The sequence below is a fragment of the Triturus cristatus genome, chromosome 3_2 (genome assembly GCF_964204655.1).
Source record: "Triturus cristatus chromosome 3_2, aTriCri1.1, whole genome shotgun sequence".
In the NCBI taxonomy this organism is placed as follows: Eukaryota; Metazoa; Chordata; class Amphibia; order Caudata; family Salamandridae; genus Triturus; species Triturus cristatus.
Window position 1 is genome coordinate 1,197,120,230 of NC_140584.1, and position 22,065 is coordinate 1,197,142,294.

At 49.8% G+C, this 22,065-nt stretch overlaps 1 protein-coding gene across 1 annotated transcript; it reads right to left on the reverse strand.

Moving 5' to 3' along the window:
• Positions 1 to 5,586: 5,586 nt before the first annotated feature.
• On the reverse strand, positions 5,587 to 21,073 carry LOC146859429 (tubulin alpha-1A chain-like). Its single transcript, XM_085650126.1, has 4 exons — positions 20,960 to 21,073; positions 10,285 to 10,507; positions 8,987 to 9,135; positions 5,587 to 6,655 (listed from the first exon to the last, which is right to left on the reverse strand). Exons 1-4 carry the CDS (start codon positions 21,056 to 21,058, stop codon positions 5,675 to 5,677), a joined length of 1,452 nt encoding a protein of 483 aa, XP_085506252.1. The 5' UTR covers positions 21,059 to 21,073; the 3' UTR covers positions 5,587 to 5,674.
• Positions 21,074 to 22,065: the final 992 nt, after the last annotated feature.

Genomic DNA, 22,065 nt, shown 5'->3' on the forward strand with positions numbered 1-22,065 from the left:
TTGACTATCCTACAGAATAATTGTGTCACCATCAGGGAAGATAAATGCATTTTTGCAGTAAATAAAATTGAATATTTGGGACATGTACTCTCTAAAGATAGTGTTAAACCTAAACCGAGTATTGTGGATGGAATTGTTAATGCACCACACCCCACATTGGTCTATGTGAATTTTATTCAAAATTTATCAAACATTTTGCCACTCTCACTGAATGTTTTAGGAGTCTATTAAAAAAAGGTTTGGATTTTATCTCGACATCCCTTTGCCAAGAACATTTTCAACTCATCAAGGATAGTATTCTTGCTGCTCCGGCTCTTCAAGCATATGTTGAAGGTCGTGATACGTACATCACTGCTGACGCTAGTTCTTACGGCATGGATGCTGTTTTATCATAAATGATTGGCAATAATGAGGTAATCATTGGATTTGCCTCAAGGAGGATGAAGGATGTCGAGTTGAGATACTCTGTCATCGAAAAAGAAATGCTTGCCTGTGGGGAGTAGAGAAATTTGAATCGTATCTGTGGGGGAGGAAGTTTTGGCTTAGAACGGATCACAGACCGTTAGTGGACATTCTATCTGGCAATAAAATAAAATAAAACACTGCCAGATTGGCTAGACTTGCTACCAAATTTTTAGAATTCAATTTTTCTGTACAACATATAGCTGGAGGTAAGAATGTCAAAGCTGACTTCTTATCCAAACATCCTATCCAAAATGCTGAGTGTGATGAAAAAGAGGAGGAGGACCTTGAAGAATTCATTATTGCTTCTGTCGAGGACACTTTGATTTGTTCCAAAATGGAAGATTGGTGGAAGGCACTAGAAAAAGATTCAGTTTTAAAACAGGTTATGAGTTTTGTTGTGGAAGGTTGGCCCAAAGAAAAGTCTATTGATCCTGTTTTACAGCCCTTTTGTAAGATTGCCATCAAATTATCTATTGAAAACAATTTGTTGGTCAGAGAGGGAAAATGTATTCCCCCTTCTTGTTTCAGGAGAATAATTCTGGAAACAGCTCATTCCGGTCATTTACGCATGACTGCTACCAAACGCAGAATCCGTCATGATTTTTGGTGGCCTTCGGTTGATCGTGAAGTTGAAGTTTTAGTGAATGAATGCACCCAATGTCTGTACAGTGATAAACATCTGTCTACTTCCTCTCCATGTCCCAAACCCACAGTATCTCCAAATAAGGTGTGGCAAAGAGTTGTTTTGGACTTTATGGGATCATTTAATGTGCTGCCTAATTGCATGAAATATTTCATTGTGTTGATTGAGCATCTATCCAGGTGGGTGGAGGTTAGAGGTGTTTCTGAGTCCAATTCTAAATCTTTTGTATGTTTTCTTCAAGACATTTTCAGTAGAGAGGGTGTCCCTGAAGAACTGTTAACTGACAATGGGGTGCAATTTACTTCTATTTCCATGCAAGAATTTCTGTCAAAGATGGGTGTCAAGCATCTTCGTACTCCTCTTTACTTTCCCCAAGCCAAAGGCAAAGTGGAAAGATTCAACAGAGTTTTAGTTGAATGTATACAAAGTGCAATTAAAGCAAGAGTGGATTGTGAGACTGCCATCAGAGAAGTTGTACGGGCATACAGAACTACCCCTCACTCTGTGTCGGGTGCTGTCCCTTTTGAACTAATGAGAGGGAAGAAAAGTTGTTTCTACTCTTAATCCATTTTGGAAAATGGAGCTTTCAAAAATAGAGTGTAATGTAAAAGTGTAAAAGAGGATTCCATCAAAGCAAAAAGTTTGAGTGATGAAGCCAGTCTCCACAAGTATGAAAAATGCAAACTTCCTGTTGTCAAAAAAGAGGTTAAGTTTGCCATTGGGGATAGGGTGTGTGTCAAGGATCCTTTATTGTTGCAGAAGGGAAAATCAAAGTTCAGAGATCCTGCATGTATTGTTAGCATTAGGGGTCAAGCTGTGAAACTTGATAAGATCAATGATGGAATGTTGGCCGCTTAGCTAAAAGCGAAAGAAATGATGTTCGTCATGGTGCACAAATGAATGTTCAAAATTATTCTGACGTCAGAAGAAGTTCAAGAGTTAAGAAAATTCCCAGTAGATTCACTGATTAATTATTTTCTTGTTTTTCTTCTTTCTTCTCGTTGATGGGGGAGATATGTGGTGTTTAGGTTTCATTATTAAAGAGTGTAATATTTGTCGGTGCTCTTGCTTTAGAGATTACTCACGGAGTTCTCCTTTCTACTTGTCAATGTATTCTATGTTTTACCACTATTGGAATGTTTGGGCGATGGTCTGGAACACTGCTGTGTCAGTTGAAGCAGCCATCCTGAGCCCTCACTTCATTTGTAACTTGCTTATCCTATTTGCCTTAATAAAATCCTAAAAACTACTGAAGATCTCTGGTAAATCTATAACATAGAGTTGAAGACTATTGGTGACAACCTGGAAACCTACTTCAGGCTGCCCTACACCAATTCCTCATAAATGAGACCCCAGGTTTGACCCCAGGGGCGTTGTCAACTCCCGCTTTAGCTGCTACAGCGGGGTGGGGTTCTTCTTGGGCATCTACTGTCTGCAGCTCAGCAGACAAAGGCTTATAATCATTGTGAAATGGTGGGAGAAAGAGTGAGCGAAAGGATGGATGAATAGACGTATGGATTAATGAATGAAAGGATTTATGTACAGAAGGATGAGTGAAAGGGAAGGAGGATGGATGGATGACTGAAATGGTGACTGGATGGATGAATGAAAGCGTGGATGGATGGAGGATGAGAGAAATTTGGATGGATGAGTGAGTAAAAGGATGGATGAGTGAAAAGGTAAATGTATGGATGGAGTGAAAGGCTGGATAGGCGGAGTGAAAGAGTGGATGGATTGATGATGAGAGAATTGATGGATGGATGAGTGAAAGGGAGGGAGGATGGATGGATGAGTGAAAGGGTTACTGGATGAAGGAATGAAAGGGTGGGTGGATGGACGATGAGAGAAATGATAGATGTAAACGCGTCTCTGTCACAAGGCACAATACTTGATTGCTTAAAAGCCGCCCAAGTATCCCCTATACTAAAAAAACTTAACGCGGATAGGTCAGACCTTAATAATTTCCGACCTATCTCCAACATACCCACCCTTGCGAAACTCCTTGAAAACTGCGTTCAATTCCAACTCTGTGCTCACATTGAGAACTACCAGCTCTTGGACCAACATCAATCTGGCTTTCGGAAGGGGCATAGAACTGAATCGGCCCTCATTCTTGTGATGGATGACATTCTAAAGATTCTAGATCAAAACGAATCCTGCCTCCTGATCCTCCTTGACCTCTCCTCTACTTTCGACACGGTCAACCATGACAACCTCTTAGCCATCCTGCAAAACAGGATGGGTTTTGGTGATCAGGTGTTACAGTGGTTCTCGTCCTTCCTCCATCACAGATCGCAAAGAGTCAAGGCAAATCACTCTCTCTCCAAGCCCTCGCCTGTTCTCATGGGGGTCCCCCAAGGATCTGCTTTATCTCCTTTCCTCTTCAACCTTTTCTTGGAACCATTAGCTAACGCACTGAACTCCATGGATATTCATTTCCACATGTATGCCGATGACACGCAACTCTACTTGAAAATCTCATCACCGGAAAACCTAATATCACTTAACTCCATCCTGACGTTTACTCAAAATTGGCTAACTGAGAACCATCTCCTGCTCAAACACCTCAAAAACAGAATTCTTGCTCGTCTCCCCTCTGAATAACACCCCCAACCTTGACCTCTGGATGAGTCACCTCACTGCGTACAACTGCACTCCGCTCATCGTAAACTCTGCCAAATCTCTAGGAGTCACCTTGGACAAGAACCTGAATATGAAAAATCATATCAGCAACACATGTAAAGGAGCAAACCACTTGATAAGGACACTCAGAAACATTAAACCTTTCCTTCCACTTAAGGATTTCAAGCAGGTGGTTTAAGCGCTTGTCCTACCGAGGCTAGATTACGGCAGTGCTACCTTCTGCGGCCTGCCCAAATACACTCTGGCTCCGCTAAGGGCCTCACTGAATGCTGCTGCGAGATTGGTTACAGGCACCAAATGCAATGAGCACATATCGCCAGACCTAAAACCTCTAAATTGGCTCCCCTATGAAGCACAAATCCAGCTAAAAATTGCCACGATGACGCACAAAGCTATCCACTTCAAGACGCCCAGGTATCTGGCGCAAAAACTTGAACTATCTTGTGGTGTAAGAGCCTCCAGAAGCGCTACTACCTTACTCTTGAAACCACCTATCCTTAACAAAAAAAGAACCTCTAACAGAGCCTTCTCTGGCGCGGCTCCTAAGATATGGAACTCTCTTCCTCCAGAAATACGCAGAATCACCAGAACAACGTGGTTCAAGCTGGAAGTCAAAAGATTCCTGTTGAATAAACTCCTTCAGTAACTGGGCTACCCCTGGCCCGTTGACATTGTTCATTCTTCCTTGTCGTTACACTCTACTGTGCTTAACATATCTTCCATGTGAAGTCTCGTGCACTTTATGATTCTTTTGTGTATTTTACTTGTGATTGTTACTTTATTAGCCTTCCAGTTCTAGTGTGATTGTTAAGCGCTCTGATATCCCTTGGGATCTTGTTTGCGCTATATAAAACTTTATATAAATAAATAAATAGATGGATGAGTGAGGGAGAGAGTGAGTGAAAGGATGGATAACAGAAAAGGTAAATGGATGGATGAAGTGAAAGGCTGGATGAATGGAGTGAAAGGGTGGATTTATGGATGAGTAAAAGGATGAATGGATGTAAGGGTGGATGAGTAAAAGACTGGATGGATGAGTGAAAAGGGGGTAGATGGATGGCTGGATGAAAGGGTGTACGGTTGGATGAGTGAAAGGGTGAATGGGTGGATGGATGAGTGGGTGGATGGGTAGATGGGTGGGTGGGTGCATGGGTGGGTCAAAGTGTAGATGACAACAAAAGGATGAATGGATGAGTGAAAGGGAGGATGGATGGAGTGAGAGGGTAGATGGATGAGCAAAAGGGTGGCTAGATAAATGAATGGATGAAATGGGGGATGAACAAGTGTATGGAAGGATGCCTGAGTAAAAGAATGGATGGATAGGTTAGATAGATAGGTTTGAAGATTGATGGATAGATTTGTATATTGAAGGGCAGATGGATGGATGGAATGGTGACAGACTGAATGGTGGATAAAGATTGAACTGCTGACAGAATGCAAAGGTGAAATGGGGAATATCAGCGATCAGTGGGTGGATGGAAGAATGGATAGATGCTTGATGGAAGAGGCAAGTAAGCTCTTTGGGGAAGGGTTGCGATGACTTGCTTTGTTTGCTTGGTATCCTAAGAGCTTTGGTTGAACGTGGGGGGTATTTTAATTTTCTGGCTCCTCCCTTGTTTGGATCTCAAATTCTTCATTTCTTTTCAGAGTACCTTGTGCAGACAGTGACGTGTACTTTCCTCTAGAGTATATCACTGCTGTACACGCCCTTCTACCAAAGGTAAGCTGATGATACTCACAAGAGAACCTACTTCACTTTTGCAGAATGCACTGTGGGACATAGTCCAACAGGCTGAGTCCTGACACTTAATTTTCCAAAAATACAACGCTGAACACACACATAATAAATCTTTTTATTCAAAATATATCTCTGCTGTTTGTTTAAAACCGGTTCTCAGTGCAAGAAGAACAATGATGACATTTCTAATACTCTTCACCCTCTTCCTCGCCCTCTCCTTCCACGCTGTCCGTTCCCACCTCTTCGTAATCCTTCTCCAGGGCAGCCATGTCCTCCCGGGCCTCCGAGAACTCTCCTTCCTCCATCCCCTCACCCACATACCAGTGGACAAAGGCACGCTTTGCATACATTAGGTCAAACTTGTGGTCCAAGCGAGCCCATGCCTCAGCGATGGCTGTGGTGTTGCTCAACATGCACACAGCACGCTGCACCTTGGCTAGATCCCCACCGGGCACCACAGTGGGAGGCTGGTAGTTAATACCAACTTTAAAGCCAGTTGGGCACCAGTCCACAAACTGGATGGTACGTTTGGTCTTGATGGTTGCAATTGCAGCATTGACATCCTTGGGCACCACGTCACCACGGTATAACAGGCAGCAAGCCATGTACTTACCGTGGCGCGGGTCACATTTCACCATCTGGTTTGCTGGCTCAAAGCAAGCATTGGTGATCTCAGAGACTGAAAGCTGCTCATGGTAAGCTTTTTCTGCCGAGATCACTGGGGCATAGGTGGCCAGGGGGAAGTGGATACGGGGATATGGCACCAAGTTGGTCTGGAACTCAGTAAGGTCAACATTGAGGGCACCATCGAACCGAAGGGAGGCTGTGATGGAGGACACAATCTGGCCTATCAAGCGGTTGAGGTTAGTGTAGGTCGGACGCTCAATGTCCAGGTTCCTGCGGCAGATGTCATAGATGGCTTCGTTGTCCACCATGAAGGCGCAGTCTGAATGCTCCAGGGTGGTGTGAGTGGTCAGGATGGAGTTGTACGGCTCAACCACAGCAGTGGCTATCTGTGGCGCTGGGTAGATGGAGAACTCCAGCTTGGACTTCTTGCCATAGTCAACAGACAGACGTTCCATCAGCAGGGAGGTGAAGCCAGAGCCAGTGCCGCCGCCGAAGCTGTGGAAGATGAGGAAACCCTGGAGCCCAGTGCACTGGTCAGCCTGTGGGAGTGAGAAGAGGAAGTAGTTAGTATACGGGTAAGAGAGCATCGAACAAGGACTGTCATACCATAGGATCATGTTACAGGGGTGTTGGAAGAGACCCTATCTCCCTGCTGTGTTACTAAGACCCCCAGCTGTAATGCATAAGCCCTTGTGCTCCCAATGTTGATATTACTTTATCAGGGTTCTGCCTAAAGTCTTGTAGTTGTGAGAGACCCACCAACTGACATGAGTTATTCAAATATTTCAAGTACCTGAGATTTGGGTTGTTTTCCTAACCTGATGCTTTAGAAAGTCTCCTTCCCTTCTCCGAAGTCAGCAGCCCCAGATCTGCTGCTTGCCTTTGGACCTGTACAGTGCTCCCCTTCCTCTGCTGGGTTTCGTCTGCATGCTTAACCTGAAAGATTGTTCCTGTTTTGGACTATAACATAAAAGATGCTAGCCATTCCTAACTATTTCTTCCACACTAAGCATTAATGAAGGGCCTTTTAGAACTTCTGCGCTAAACCCTCTTCTCTACATTCCGCGAGCCTTGTTTGATGGCTGCATTGACTCCTAGAATACTGAAGCGCAAGCAATAGTTCGACCCTCAGCTGAGAAGGCGACTGAAATACATCTGCTGGGACCTGTGCGTCCAGGAAGCGGCCATGATGTCTATGTGTACCTCGGGGAGGCTCCGCAGGTAGGACGGCCGAGTCAGGAGTTGAGTCAAGTTTATTCGCATAGTTACTTAAAACCACTGCATAAAAGAACACCATAAAAATCTCATGAAAATGATAAGATATTATATAGACAAATTGCAGACCATTGTGGATTACGAGCTAAACTCCTGAGTGTGTCTCAATGTAAAATGAGGCGTCCTTGAAGGCGTAGCCCTTGATCAGGAGAGCTCTCCCATCAGGTAATGATTTGATATTCAAATACTGTAAAGCCGTGAAGATAAAAAAGGTTAATGCATGGATTTTTAGGATGTATCTACAAGAGTGTTTTGAGTCAACTGTGAGCTCTATTAGGCTGAGAGTCCCAGCCTCTTTTTAGCCACCAGTGCCAAAAATTGTACTAAACGGCAGTTCAGCTGTGGGTCCTGTGGTGTGAAGCAGCCCAGCGCGGCCTGCCTTCGAGTCCGAACCCCTCTTTGGTTAAAATGAGCTTGAAGAAGCTGCCTCCTTTCCTTCTAGAGCTCTGTGCGGGTGCACAGGAGGTGCAGCACATCTACCGTGGATGTTCCACATAGGCGGCGCGTGGAACCTGCCCGATCCCTGAGCCAGTACAGGGAGTGTGCAAGGTAGGAAGGGGCAGCAGCATTGAGCAGACCCTCAATATTGTAGCCAGGTTCTGAGAGTCAGTGCACAACTGTCTGAATGTTGAACTAAAGCACATCCTCAGTACCCGAATAATGCACAAAATGGTTCCTTTCTACCTGAATGTTGCATAAAATGTCTATATAAGTATTGCGTCAAATGGCTTTATAAACATTGCTCAGGCTGCCTGCCTGAATATTGTACAAAAAGGCTTACTGTCTGAATAGTGCACAGGACGGCTACCTGATTGAACGTTGTACAAGATGGCTGTCTGATTGAATATTGCACAAAATGGCTACCTGGTTGAATATTGTACAAGATGGCTACCTGATTGAATATTGCGTAAAATGGCTACTTGGTTGAATATTGTACAAGATGGCTACCTGATTGAATATTGTACAAGATGGCCGCCTGATTGAATATTGCACAAAATGGCTACCTGATTGAATATTGTACAAGATGGCCGCCTGATTGAATATTGCACAAAATGGCTACCTGATTGAATATTGTACAAGATGGCTGTCTGATTGAATATTGCACAAAATGGCTACCTGGTTGAATATTGTACAAGATGGTTGCCTGATTAAATATTGCGGGAAATGGCTACCTGGTTGAATATTCTACAAGATGGCTACCTGATTGAATATTGTACAAGATGGCCGCCTGATTGAATATTGCACAAAATGGCTACCTGATTGAATATTGTACAAGATGGCTGTCTGATTGAATATTGCACAAAATGGCTACCTGGTTGAATATTGTACAAGATGGCTACCTGGTTGAATAATGTGCAAGATGGCTGTCTGATTGAATATTGCCCAAAATGGCTTTCTGCCTGAATATTGAAGAAGATTGCTGCCCACATTGTCACATTGCCCAGCTTGCTACTGTTCAAGGGAACAGATGTTTGAGTTGATGCCTATATAAGGTAGCAAAACGGCACCTGCACAATCCAAGGAGGAGCACAGCACCTCCATTAACAAAAACAGTGAACCAGAGTAATCCATGAAACATTTATAAGGGCACGCACCAGTTTACGTATCCGGTCCAGCACCAAGTCGATGATCTCCTTGCCGATGGTGTAGTGCCCACGGGCGTAGTTGTTGGCAGCGTCTTCCTTGCCGGTGATGAGCTGCTCGGGGTGAAAGAGCTGGCGGTACGTGCCCGTGCGAACTTCATCTGAAAGGAAACAGTTGAAAACAGAAAGGTGTCACAGCACAGCCTGCTCTAGGGTCTGCTAATACTGTTTAACTTGTGGTGCAGAAGCCTTCCTTACCCATTGCAACCCCAACCTGCTAGCATTGTCACCCTAGAGTGTGGCCATGGAGTGGAGAACCAAGAGGCAGGGAGCAGCTCTACTCAATCCAGCCATGTGCAGTGGTACCAGCCCCATTGTGAATCAGAAGTCACAACTGCATGGGAGCAGAAGATGAGCCATGGTCCAGTCCCGGCCAACGGATGAGCCGATTAGACTATTGTATGGTGAGGCATGGCCCAGCCAGGCCTGCTCTTCAAGGCATCTACAGAGACCGCAAGAAGGCCTGTCTTGTTGAAGACAATAGGTGTGGATGCAGCGGTAGTACAGTAAAATGAGGCACTCAAGGGGGACACAGCGGTAGCAGATATAGGGCAACAGTGGTAAAGCAGTTCAATGCAAGTCTGGACTGGAGGTGGAACACAGCCAAACGACCAATAGAATACTCCAATGTGTTGAGCTAAGATGGGAATCACAAACTCTCCAGCCAATAGCTGAAAGGGGCTGGTCACAGAAAGTCAGTGGTTGTAAGGAGTGGACCCAAAGAAAAGAAAGCATGGGTGGCGCTTCTTGTCCCTCCAGACGTTTTACAAGGATCAGAAAACCTATGGCAAAAAAATGATCCCTGGTAATTAGCAGACAAATCAGAGCAAAAGGCGCCCTCGTAGAGGTGAATGACCACATAGACTCCCGTGAAATGTTCATACTGTTGTCATCGTCAGCCGTGGCCACTTCAGTTAAGAGCAGTGGGGCGGTGGTTCCCAGTGAGGGGTGATTTCGAGAGACAACCACAAGGGAAAGTTAATGATTTATTTAATTTTCCCTCGTGGTTGTCTCACGAAACCCCCCTCACCCGGCCCCACCGCCCCACCGCTCTTACCTGCAGCAGCCGTGGCTGGTCATCATTGGCCCCATTTCTATGCACCTGAAAGACCTTACCTGTGCTTCCTATGTTGCCCATGGGCACAGTGAGATGTCCACTGCCACACCCTGTACTCACTGATCACCGTGGGCTCCATACCTTACCTAAGGACACCCTGAGCACAGTGAGCTAACTACTGCCACATACTCACCGATGACTGTGGGCTCCAGGTCTACAAAGACGGCCCGGGGCACGTGCTTCCCGGCCCCTGTCTCGCTGAAGAAGGTGTTGAAGGAGTCGTCCCCGCCCCCAATGGTCTTGTCGCTGGGCATCTGTCCATCCGGTTGGATGCCATGCTCCAGGCAGTACAGCTCCCAGCAGGCATTGCCAATCTGGACTCCGGCCTGGCCGACGTGGATGGAAATACACTCACGCTGTGGAGGAGGAAGAGATGCCATGTTATGGAGAAGGCTGGGGTTGGAAAAGAAACTCGTGTCCAAGGTTTTTGCAGGTGGCAAGTGATGGGACACCAGGACAGGGTGCTGAGGGGTACAGGCACACACTCTACAGGTAGGGGAAGAATAGCCAAGTGAGGATGATGTTGAGGGAGAGGCTTGAGGGGCATTCCATGGAGGGAATAAGAGACCCTGCGGGGGGCATGCAGAGGGACACTCCAAGGAGAAGACAAGGTCATGCAAGGTGAGAATTGAGGGACATTCCATGGCAGGAAGAGGGTGCCTGCAGAGGAACATGCTGAGGGAGAAGTCTAAGGAACATTCCATAGAGGGAAATAGATGCCTTGTGGGAGAACATGCTGAGTGAGAGGATTGAGGGACACTCCATGAGAAGATGAGGCCCTGCGAAGGAAGAGGCTGTGGCCAAGGACAGACACTACATGGATGAGAAGAGAAGGTCTGTCTGCGGCACACACTCACCTGGCTCATACGAGGTGAGCGGAGCTCACACGCGGAACAGGTCTAGCAAAAGAGCAAACACCCTCTTCACAGAGTGTGTGAGACGATCCACAAGAGTACAGCGTGGTGGAAAGGACAGAGACTGACAGTTCATACAGAAGAGGAGCAGCCCTTGCCATCTGCGCAGTGATTGGGTAACCGTCTACAGCAGCACAGTGGTGTGTGGAGTGGCCCTGCACCTTTAGCGAGTGCTTGCCAGACTTTAGTGAATGCTTCATGCGGTAAGCCTGTACTTGTAGCGAGTGCTTGCTGGAGTACCCCTGTACCTCTAGCAAGTGCTTGATGGAGTAGTAACCCTGTACTTCCGGATGGTGGAGTCATTGGTCGGTGGCGTGTTCCTGTACTTCCGGTTGATAAAGATGCCCTATACTTATGGTTAGAGGTTGTGGGAGTCAGGTGTGCAACGCCCATAGTGCTCAATGGGCTTCAAACTCAAGTTTGTGCATTCATTGTTACATATCCGACCCTCACTGCATGTCCCTGTCATAAGTGGTTGTGACTGGGGTCTGAAGCTGGCTCTTCCCCCCTGTCAGAAGTGGTTGTGACTGGGGTCTGAAGCTGGATTCTCCCCCCTGTCAGAAGTGGTTGTGACTGGGGTCTGAAGCAGCAGGCTTCTCTTTGAAGTACGTGAACTGCCGCTGGCACCAGGCTGAGTTTCTGAATGCTCGCCTGTCAGTAGGGCTATTATCTTGCTTTTAAAAATAATTTGAATCGATATCTGCCCCAGTTTGGGAAAAAGTTTTACAATTCTAGCATATGTGTTTGAACTGTGGGGGGCACCTATTTTATCTGAATGTGAGTTTGTCTGGGCATTTTATCTTGTTACCTACCATCGGGGTCTCTCCGGTCCACCACGGTCTTGCTCATGACCTATTGAAGTGGAGAGAGAAAACCCTTGTTCTAAGTGGGACACAGAGCAGGCGCCATCTTGGAGGGTTGGCGCTCTAGTGATCCACCGCTGAGTCATTTAAAATCCCCTCACTCGCGGGCGTGAAGCGGACGTGTGCAGCGGGCGCGCCTAAGGCAAGCCCGTCTGTGCCCATCCGCGCCAGAACGCTGCCAGCTGGCATAAACCCCTGCCTGTTCCTGCGCCCATCAAAATGTTGCCCCTAACTTACGCAAGGGAGTCGCTGTTGAAGAGGAGGACCAGTAGATCTAGCCTACAGTGTGATGGTAGGTTTTGCCTGGACTCTGGAGCCTTTATAAACTGCTGCAACTTATTGGTCAGTCAGCCCCATGGAGTAGTAGGCTCTTGGAATCTATATACCTCCCCTGGAAATCATTATTTGACCAACATGACCCTTAAGGAAGACTTTTCCAACGATAGGATGCCCAGTGGCACCTTTCAAGGGCTATATATTAATGCAAGGTCCTTATCTAAGCATGCCACAGAGGTCTGGGACCTGTTGGACGATCATAAACCAGACATTTGCCTTTTCACGGAGACAAGGCTACACACACATTCCGCGCCTTCTCTAGCCATCGCTTTCCCCCCAGAGTACACAGTAGTAAGGCTAGATAGAATGGGAAAAAGTTTTGCACGCTGTATCATCTCCCGGATCGGAGCTGATGATTCTAGCCATTGAACCGTTCAAAGGCCACACGGTAGTAGCAGCAGTTGTATATCACCCCCCCCCCCCCCCCCCCCCGGGAAAATAAGAAGGCTTTTTGTGCCTCCCTACCAGAAATTCTTGCCCCCATTTTTTTACAAACAAAGTAATTTTTCCTGGTAGGTGATTTTAATTTGTATTTTGACACGGATGCCAATACGGACACCACCGACCTACTAGCAGCTATGGAGGCGATAGACTTTGCGGCCTAAAGTCGTTTGCCCGACCCATTTAGCAGGCCATACGCTGAATAATATCTTTACCAACATTTCCAGTTTGAACGATGAACCTCCGCAAGCAGTTGATTGGTCGGACCATATGGCCCTTAGTTTTTCTTTCTCTGCGCCTAATAGCAGGGAAAAACCACTAGGACGGAGAGTCACACGCAGGCAATGGAGAAAAATAACACCTAAAACATTCAGTACTGTCTTTTCTCCTCCTATGGGTAACGAAGGTCTAGATATCAATGTAGCCCTAGGAAATCTTGAGGCAGAGGTCACTAGGGCCTTTGACAAAATCGCCCCTAGTAAAACAACTACAATCTATGAGAGATTGAGCCCAGCACCCTGGTATTCGGCCAGTTTAAAGCTGGAGAAAGCTGCCTGCAGGGTTAAGGAGCGTAATTGGAGAAAACCAAAAACGGAAGTAGATAGACTGGCCTATAAGGCAGCACATAGGCATTATCTCCAAAACTGTAACACTGCGAGAAGAACTCTATTAGCCACTCGTATCGAGTAGGCGAAGGGCTCGTCGAAAGAACTGTTCAGGATTCTCAAGGAATTCACCACCCCCAGAGTAGCAGCCCCCACGTGCCCCTCCTCGCAGGAACTTTGCGATAATATAGCCACTCACTTCAAAAATAAAATAGATAACATTTATGAGTCTTTCGAGCAGGGATCAGGCAACGGGGAAAGCATCCCTATCATAGAAAATGCCTCCATAGAAAAGCTGGAGACCTTCGCAACGTTCACCAGGGAACAGGTGCTTCCTCTTTTGAAATGTATTAAGTCAGGCTCCCCGTCCGACATAGCTCCCCCATATGTGCTGTCAGAGCTAGCAATAGAAGTAGTGCATCCCATCAGTGAAATATGCAATCTATCCCTAGCTACCTCCTCCTTTCCAGCGAGCTGGAAAAAGGCCTCCGTCAAACCCCTACCCAAGAGACCCACGGCAGATGCTGCCGACCTACAGAACTATCGACCAATCTCGCTCCTCCCAGGCTGCTCTAAAATCATGGAAACTTTGATTAACCGCCAACTATCAGATCATCTTGAGCGGTTTGATCTCCTGGATCCCTACCAGTCGGGTTTCCGTGCGGGCTACAGCACGGAGTCCGCGCTGGTTGAGGTTACGGACACCATCAGAATGCTGCTTGACGAAGGAACCCCTGTGGTACTAGTCCTTCTGGATCTGTCAGCAGCCTTTGACACCATCTCTCACAAAATCCTGCTGGAGAGACTACAAGAGATTGGTGTCACGGGAAGGGCATTGGAGTGGCTTCAGAGTTTCCTATCGGATAGATCGCAATGTGTTCATTTAGACTCCTTTGTCTCTCAGACCTCGGCGGTTGACAAGGGGGTTCCTCAGGGATCTATTTTAAGCCCCACCCTGTTCAATATCTACGTGTCGTCCCTGGCCACTATTATAAAATCCTGTGGGTTCCAAACCATCTCCTATGCGGATGACACTCAGGTGATAATTCCCATAGAGAAGGACCCCATGGTGACCAGAGTCAGATTTAAAAGCTGTATGAGGAAAATCTCTGCATGGATGAAAAACAACTATCTGCAGCTTAGCTCAAACAAATCAGAGATCTTATTGTTTGGCAAAGCAGTAGAGATTTGGACAGATGAGTGGTGGCCAGAGGAATTAGGAACAGCTCCCCGCCCCAAAAATAGGGTAAAAAACCTAGGTATCTTAATGGATAACAATCTATCCATGGAAGAACAGAGCAATACCCTTTCGGGGAAATGTTTTGGACTTATGCGTATGTTGAGGAAGGTCTTCCCGTGGATTCCCATCTCCGCCAGAAGGGCCCTGATCCAGGCACTTCTAGTAAGCAGACTGGATTATGGGAATGCTCTCTTGGTGGGGGCAAGGGAGAACCTACTTTCCAGGCTACAAGTCGTGCAAAACACGGCCGCTCGCTTAGCCTTAAAAAAAAACCCGCGGACGTCATCCATGCCACTTCTGAAAGAGCGGTACAAAAGGGGTTGGTGATGGACGGAGCATCAGAACCAATCAAACACTCACACCCAAAAGGGGGTGGCAGAGTGGGCCAAAGAACGGTGATGGATCAAACCCAGATCTGTTGACTGGGTGTGAGTGTTTGATTGGTTCTGATGCTCCGTCCATCACCACCCCCTTTTGTACCGCTTTGTTCGCCATAAGTTGGCAGGGTATGCTCAGACGTGAGTCCCTTGCTCACTTTGCCACTGGATTCAAGCAAGCCTGGCTGAAGACGGCTGAAATGCCAGAAACCGGTCCTAGGGAGCTTGTTTCCGGTCCAGCGAAGGCATGGCTTGGCAGTTCGGGCTGGACTGTTCCCATGAGGCACAGGGTCAGACTGATTTGCATATGGCCATGTCTGAACTGGGGTGGCAGAGTGGGCCAAAGAACGGTGATGGATCAAACCCAGATCTGTTGACTGGGTGTGAGTGTAAGATTGGTTCTGATGCTCCGTCCATCACCACCTCCTTTTGTACCGCTTTGTTCGCCATAAGTTGGCAGGGTATGCTCAGACGTGAGTCCCTTGCTCACTTTGCCACTGGATTCAAGCAAGCCTGGCTGAAGACGGCTGAAATGCCAGAAACCGGTCCTAGGAAGCTTGTTTCCGGTCCAGGGAAGGCATGGCTTGGCAGTTTGGGCTGGACTGTTCCCATGAGGCACAGGGTCAGACTGATTTGCATATGGCCATGTCTGAACTGGGGTGGCAGAGTGGGCCAAAGAACAGTGATGGATCAAACCCAGATCTGTTGACTGGGTGTGAGTGTAAGATTGGTTCTGATGCTCCGTCCATCACCACCTCCTTTTGTACCGCTTTGTTCGCCATAAGTTGGCAGGGTATGCTCAGACGTGAGTCCCTTGCTCACTTTGCCACTGGATTCAAGCAAGCCTGGCTGAAGACGGCTGAAATGCCAGAAACCGGTCCTAGGAAGCTTGTTTCCGGTCCAGCGAAGGCATGGCTTGGCAGTTTGGGCTGGACTGTTCCCATGAGGCACAGGGTCAGACTGATTTGCATATGGCCATGTCTGAACTGGGGTGGCAGAGTGGGCCAAAGAACGGTGATGGATTAAACCCAGATCTGTTGACTGGGTGTGAGTGTTTGATTGGTTCTGATGCTCCATCCATCACCACCTCCTTTTGTACCGCTTCTGAAAGAGCTCCATTGGCTGCCTATCAGAAGAAGGCACTCTTCAAGCTTCTGTGCCTAGTATTCAAGGCACTCCATGGACAGGGACCCAAATACCTCTTGAAAAAGCTGGAATGGTACATTCCATTGCGACTTTTAAGGTCTAGCAGCCAAAAGCTTCTCATAGTGCCTAAAATCAAAAAAGCAAAGATGGGGGGCCGTGCCTTTTCCAATCTGGTGGCGAAACATTGGAATGCATTGCCTCTAGAACTGCGCTCCTGCCCCTCGTTTACTATTTTTAAGAAGCATTTAAAAACCTGGCTATACAACTGACATCTCGCTGTAGAAGCCCGCCGCCCAGGCGCCTAGAGATCCCCTTGGGGATGATTCATGCGCCATATAAATAAAAATAATAATAATAATAATAATAATAATAAGATGGCTCCTCCCCCCTGTCAGAAGTAGATGTGACTGGGGTCCGAAGCTGGCCCTTCCCTCTTGTCATAAGTGGCTGTGGCTGCGGTCTGAGGCTGGCTTCTCCCCCCGGTCAGAAGTGGTTGTGACTGGGGTCTGAAGCTGTCTCCTCCCCTGTCAGACGCGGTTGTGACTGGGGTCTGAAGCTGTCTCCTCCCCCTGTCAGATGCGGTTGTGACTGGGGTCTGAAGCTGTCTCCTCCCCCTGTCAGACGTGGCTGTGACTGGGGTCTGAAGCTGGCTCCTCCCCCCTGTCAGAAGTGGTTGTGGCTGGGGTCTGAGGCTGGCTCCTCCCCCCTGTCAGAAGTGGTTGTGGCTGAGGTCTGAAGCTGGCTCCTCCCCCCTGTCAGAAGTGGCTGTGGCTGGGGTCTGAAGCTGGCTCCTCCCCCCTGTCAGAAGTGGCTGTGGCTGGGGTCTGAGGCTGGCTCCTTCCCCCTGTCAGAAGTGGTTGTGACGGGGGTCTGAAGCTGGCTTCTCCCCCCTGTCAGAAGTGGCTGTGGCTGGGGTCTGAAGCTGGCTCCTCCCCCCTGTCAGAAGTGGCTGTGACTGGGGTCTGAGGCTGGCTCCTTCCCCCTGTCAGAAGTGGTTGTGGCTGGGGTCTGAAGCTGGCTTCTCCCCCCTGTCAGAAGTGGTTGTGGCTGGGGTCTGAAGCTGGCTCCTCCCCCCTGTCACAAGTGGTTGTGACTGGGGTTTGAGGCTAGCCCCTCCCCCCAACCCGTGGGGGCCCTCTGCACTGATGTTCGCCACTGACTGAGCTTCTTCATGAAAGGCTGAAATGTTGAAGGTGCTCCGGGTGCAGGTGGCCCCACCTGCTGCTGCCTCCCCCGTTGATTGCTGTAAAATGGACGGCACAGGTCTGCACTGGGAGTCTGGGACGCTCGTCTGTCGCCATGGAGACGGGCCCTGGACATTCCTTTCACCGGGAGTGCCCTGGATCCTGTCCAGACTCCAGGAACTCCTCTGGCCTCCCTTCCCCCTCCCTTTGCACACTCCCTGCCCCCTACGTGCCTTCCACTCACCTGCCTGCTACACCCCCACACACTGCCTGTCTCGGTGCCTTCCACTCCCCTGCCTGCTGCACCCCCCCACACACTGCCTGTCTACGTGCCTTCCACTCACCTGCCTGCTGCACCCCCCACACATACACTGCCTGCGTGCCTTCCACTCCCCTGTCTTCTGTACCCCCACACATACACTGCCTGCCTACGTGCATTCCACGCCCCTTCCTTCTGCACCCCCACACACGCTGCCTGCCTACGTGCCTTCCACTCACCTGCCTGCTGCACCTCCCACACACTGCCTGTCTACGTGCCTTCCACTCACGTGCCTGCTGCACCCCCCCACACATACTGCCTGCCTACGTGCCTTCCACTCACCTGCCAGCTGCACCCCCACACACTGCCTGCCTACGTGTCTTTCACTCCCCTGCCTGCTGCACCCCATACACATTGCCTGGCTATGTGTCATCTACTCACCTGCCTGCTGCACCCCCACACACACTGCCTGCCTACGTGCCTTCCACTCCCCTGCCTGCTGCACCCCCCACACACACTGCCTGCCTATGTGTGCCTTCCACTCCCCTGCCTACTGCACCCCCACACACACTACCTGCTTATGTGCCTTCCTCTCACCTGACTGTTGCTCCCACACACACTGCCAGCCTATGTGCCTTCCACTCACCTGCCTGTTGCAGCCCCACACACATCCTGCCTACGTGCCTTCCGGACCGCTCCCCTGCCTGCTGCAGCCCCACACATACATTGCCTGCCTACGTGCCTTCCACTCACCTGCCTGCTGCCCCCATACACATTGCCTGGCTGTGTGTCATCTACTCACATGCCTGCTGCACCCCCACACACACTGCCTGCCTACGTGCCTTCCACTCCCCTGCCTGCTGCACCCCCCCCACCACACACACTGCCTGCCTACGTGTGCCTTCCACTCCTCTGCTTGCTGCACCCCCACACACACTACCTGCACACGCTACCTGCTTATGTGCCTTCCACTCACCTGCCTGTTGCCCCCACACACACTGCCTGCTTACGTGCCTTCCACTCACCTGCCTGTTGCCCCCCCACACGCTGCCTGCCTACGTGCCTTCCATTCATCTGCCTGCTGCACCCCCACACACTGCCTGATAACGTGCCTTCCACTCCCCTGGCTGCAGCACCCCCACACACACACTGCCTGCCTATGTGCTTTCCACTCCCCTACCTGCTGCACCCCCCCCCACACACACACTGTCTTCCTACGTGCCTTTCGCTCACCTGCCTGTTGCCCCCACACACTGCCAGCCTATGTACCTTCCACTCACCTGCCTGCTTCCCCTTGCTCTCTACCGCCACCTCACCTGGCTCCCCCTGGTTGCGTCCATGCTGTACTTCCCGCCTGCCCCCCTCAACGGGCCCACCCCTAGGTGCACCATGGAGTCACGGCACCGTTGTACAGATAGGTAAACACAGCAGCAGGCGCAAGAGGCAGGGTAATCAGCAGGTACAGAGAGGTACAGGCATCAGCGGGTGCACAGAGGTACAGACATCAGCAGGTACAGAGAGGTACAGGCATCAGCAGGTACAGAGAGTTGCAGGCAGCAACTGGTGCAGAGTTACAGACAGCAGGTACAGAGAGGTACAGACATGAGCAGGGACAGGCATCAGTCGATGCAAAGAGGTGCAGATGTTAGCAGGTACCGTGAGGTAGGCAGAAGCAGACACAGAGAGGTACATACATCAGCAGGTACATGCACCAGCAGGTTCCAGAGAGGAACAGGCATGAGCAAGTACAGGGAGGTACAGTCAGCAAGTACAGAGAGGTACAGGCATCAGCAGGTACAGAGAGTTGCAGGCAGCAACTGGTGCAGAGGTACAGACAACAGGTACAGAGAGGTACAGACATCAGCAGGTACAGGCATCAGTCGATGCAAAGAGGTGCAGATGTTAGCAGGTACCGTGAGGTAGGCAGAAGCAGACACAGAGAGGTACATACATCAGCAGGTACATGCACCAGCAGGTTCCAGAGAGGAACAGGCATGAGCAAGTACAGGGAGGTACAGTCAGCAAGTACAGAGAGGTACAGGCATCAGCAGGTACAGAGAGTTGCAGGCAGCAACTGGTGCAGAAGTACAGACAGCAGGGACAGAGAGGTACAGACACCAATTACAGAGAGGTACAGACATCAGCAAGTACAGAGAGATGCAGGCTGCAGTAGATATAGAGAAGCACATGCAGCAGCTGTGCAAATGGGTGCATACATCAGCAGTTAGAGAGAGGAACAGGCACCAGCAGGTACATAGAGGAGGCACAGTCAGGTACATAGAGACACAGCCAGGTACAGAGAGGCTCAGCAGGGTACAGAGAGACACAGTTGGATACACAGAGGTACAGCAAGGTACAGGGAGGCACAGCCAGGATCAGGGAGGCACAGGTGGGTTCTTGGAGGCACAAGCAGGGACAGAGAGGTAACAGATGTACAGCCAGGCACAGAGAGGCACAGCCAGGTGCATAGAGGCACTGCCACATACACAGAGGCACAGCGAGGTACAGACAGACACAGTCGGGTACAGAGAGGCACATAGAGGTACAACCAGGGACAGAGAGGCACAGCCAGGTGCATAGAGGCACTGCCACATACACAGAGGCACAGCGAGGTACAGACAGACACAGTCGGGTACAGAGAGGCACATAGAGGTACAGCCAGGGACAGAGAGGCACAGTCAGGTGCATAGAGGCACTGCCACATACACAGAGGCACAGCGAGGTACAGACAGACACAGTCGGGTACAGAGAGGCACATAGAGGTACAGCCAGGGACAGAGAGGCACAGCCAGGTACAGGGTGGTGCAGGGAGGCCCAGAGAGAACAGGCAGGTACAGGGAGTTACATCCTGGTACAAGGAGGAACAGCCAGTTACAGGGAGGCACAGACAGGTTCACGGGGGCACAGACAGGGACAGAGAGGCACAGGCAGGTTCAGGGAGGCACAGACAGGGACAAGGAGAAACAGACAGGAGAGGCACAGACAGGGATAGAGAGGCACGGCCTGGTACAGGGAGGCACAGACAGGTTCACGGGGGCACAGACAGGGACAGAGAGGCACAGACAGGTGCAGGGAGGCACAGACAGGGACAGGGAGGAACATACAGGGACAGAGGGGCACAGACAGGGACAGAGAGGCACAGACAGGGACAGAGAGGCACAGACAGGGACAGGGAGGCACAAACAGGGACAGAGAGGCACAGACAGGGACAGAGAGGCACAGACAGGAGAGGCACAGACAGGGATAGAGAGGCACGGCCTGGTGCAGGGGGGCACAGACAGGTTCACGGGGGCACAGACAGGGACAGAGAGGCACAGACAGGTTCAGGGAGACACAGACAGGGACAGGGAGGCACAAACAGGGACAGAGAGGCACAGACAGGAGAGGCACAGACAACGAAAGAGAGGCACGGCGTGGTACAGGGAGGCCCGGGCAGGACTCACCATCTTGCCCGGGCTCCTGAGGTCTTCGATCCGACGGCTATGACTCGGAGGACGAAGGTTACACCCGTGCCCGCTCCCCGGCCTCTTATACCCGCCCATGTGTTGTTGGTAACCGCAGGCATGGAGACGGCGCCAGGCAACAGGTGAGTCCTGGCAGCGAGGCCTGGAGACTGCAAACACAGGCAGCGTAGGGGCGACAGGCAGGCGGTTGGAGCAAAGGGAGTAAACACGGTCTCCTGGAGCCTGTGGGTGCGGGGGGCTCACACCAACACGACATACCCCCATTCCATTAGTGCACCATGTGCAAGGGCCCCAACCCCCTGAAGACCTGTGCACACCCCATGCACCTCACCGAAGCTGTCCATCTGCAGAAGCAATGCCCTATGCAGACCCACCGACACTACAGGCATGCACCTACAGGAATAAAGCCCCAGTAGGTTGCATGCCCCCACATAAACACTGACCGAAAAACACCCGACGCACCGAGAGAAACCGCGCTGTCAAAGGAATGCTTGGTGTAGAGACATCATACATCATATAACATATGGAACGTATGCAGGGGTAAAGCCATGCACCCCACACACCATATCAATAGAGTCCATGTACACTTAGGGGCCTGCGCCTGTAGAACCTCCCCCCAACGCCTTCGCAAACGAATAGAAACCGCTCATGTGCATAAACTCTACAAAAAATAGGACCCACAAACCCACAGAAACCTTTCACTGTGGAAATCAGGAGGCCAGAGAAACCACACACTAGAAACCATGTGTACAGAAGTCATGGAGAAACCCACAAACCACAGAAACCTTTCACTGCGGAAATCAGGCGCCCAGAGAAACCACGCACTAGAGACCATGTATACAGAAGCCATGGAGAAACCCACGAACCACAGAAACCTTTCACTGCGGAAATCAGGCGCCCAGGCTCCCAGAGAAACCAAGCACTAGAAACCATGTATACAGAAGCCATGGAGAAACCCACGAACCCACAGAAACCTTTCACTGCGGAAATCAGGCGCCCAGAGAAACCACGCACTAGAAACCATGTATACAGAAGCCATGGAGAAACCCACGAACCACAGAAACCTTTCACTGCGGAAATCAGGC

Bases quoted from the DNA above. Each gene is read 5' to 3' on its own strand.
- LOC146859429 (XM_085650126.1), bottom strand. From the start codon at position 21,058: ATGGGCGGGTATAAGAGGCCGGGGAGCGGGCACGGGTGTAACCTTCGT. The intron at 10,508-20,959 runs GTGAGTCCTGCC...CCTCCTCCACAG, and splicing joins TCAGGAGCCCGGGCAAGATG to CGTGAGTGTATTTCCATCCA. The intron at 6,656-8,986 runs GTGCGTGCCCTT...TCACTCCCACAG, and splicing joins TGGACCGGATACGTAAACTG to GCTGACCAGTGCACTGGGCT.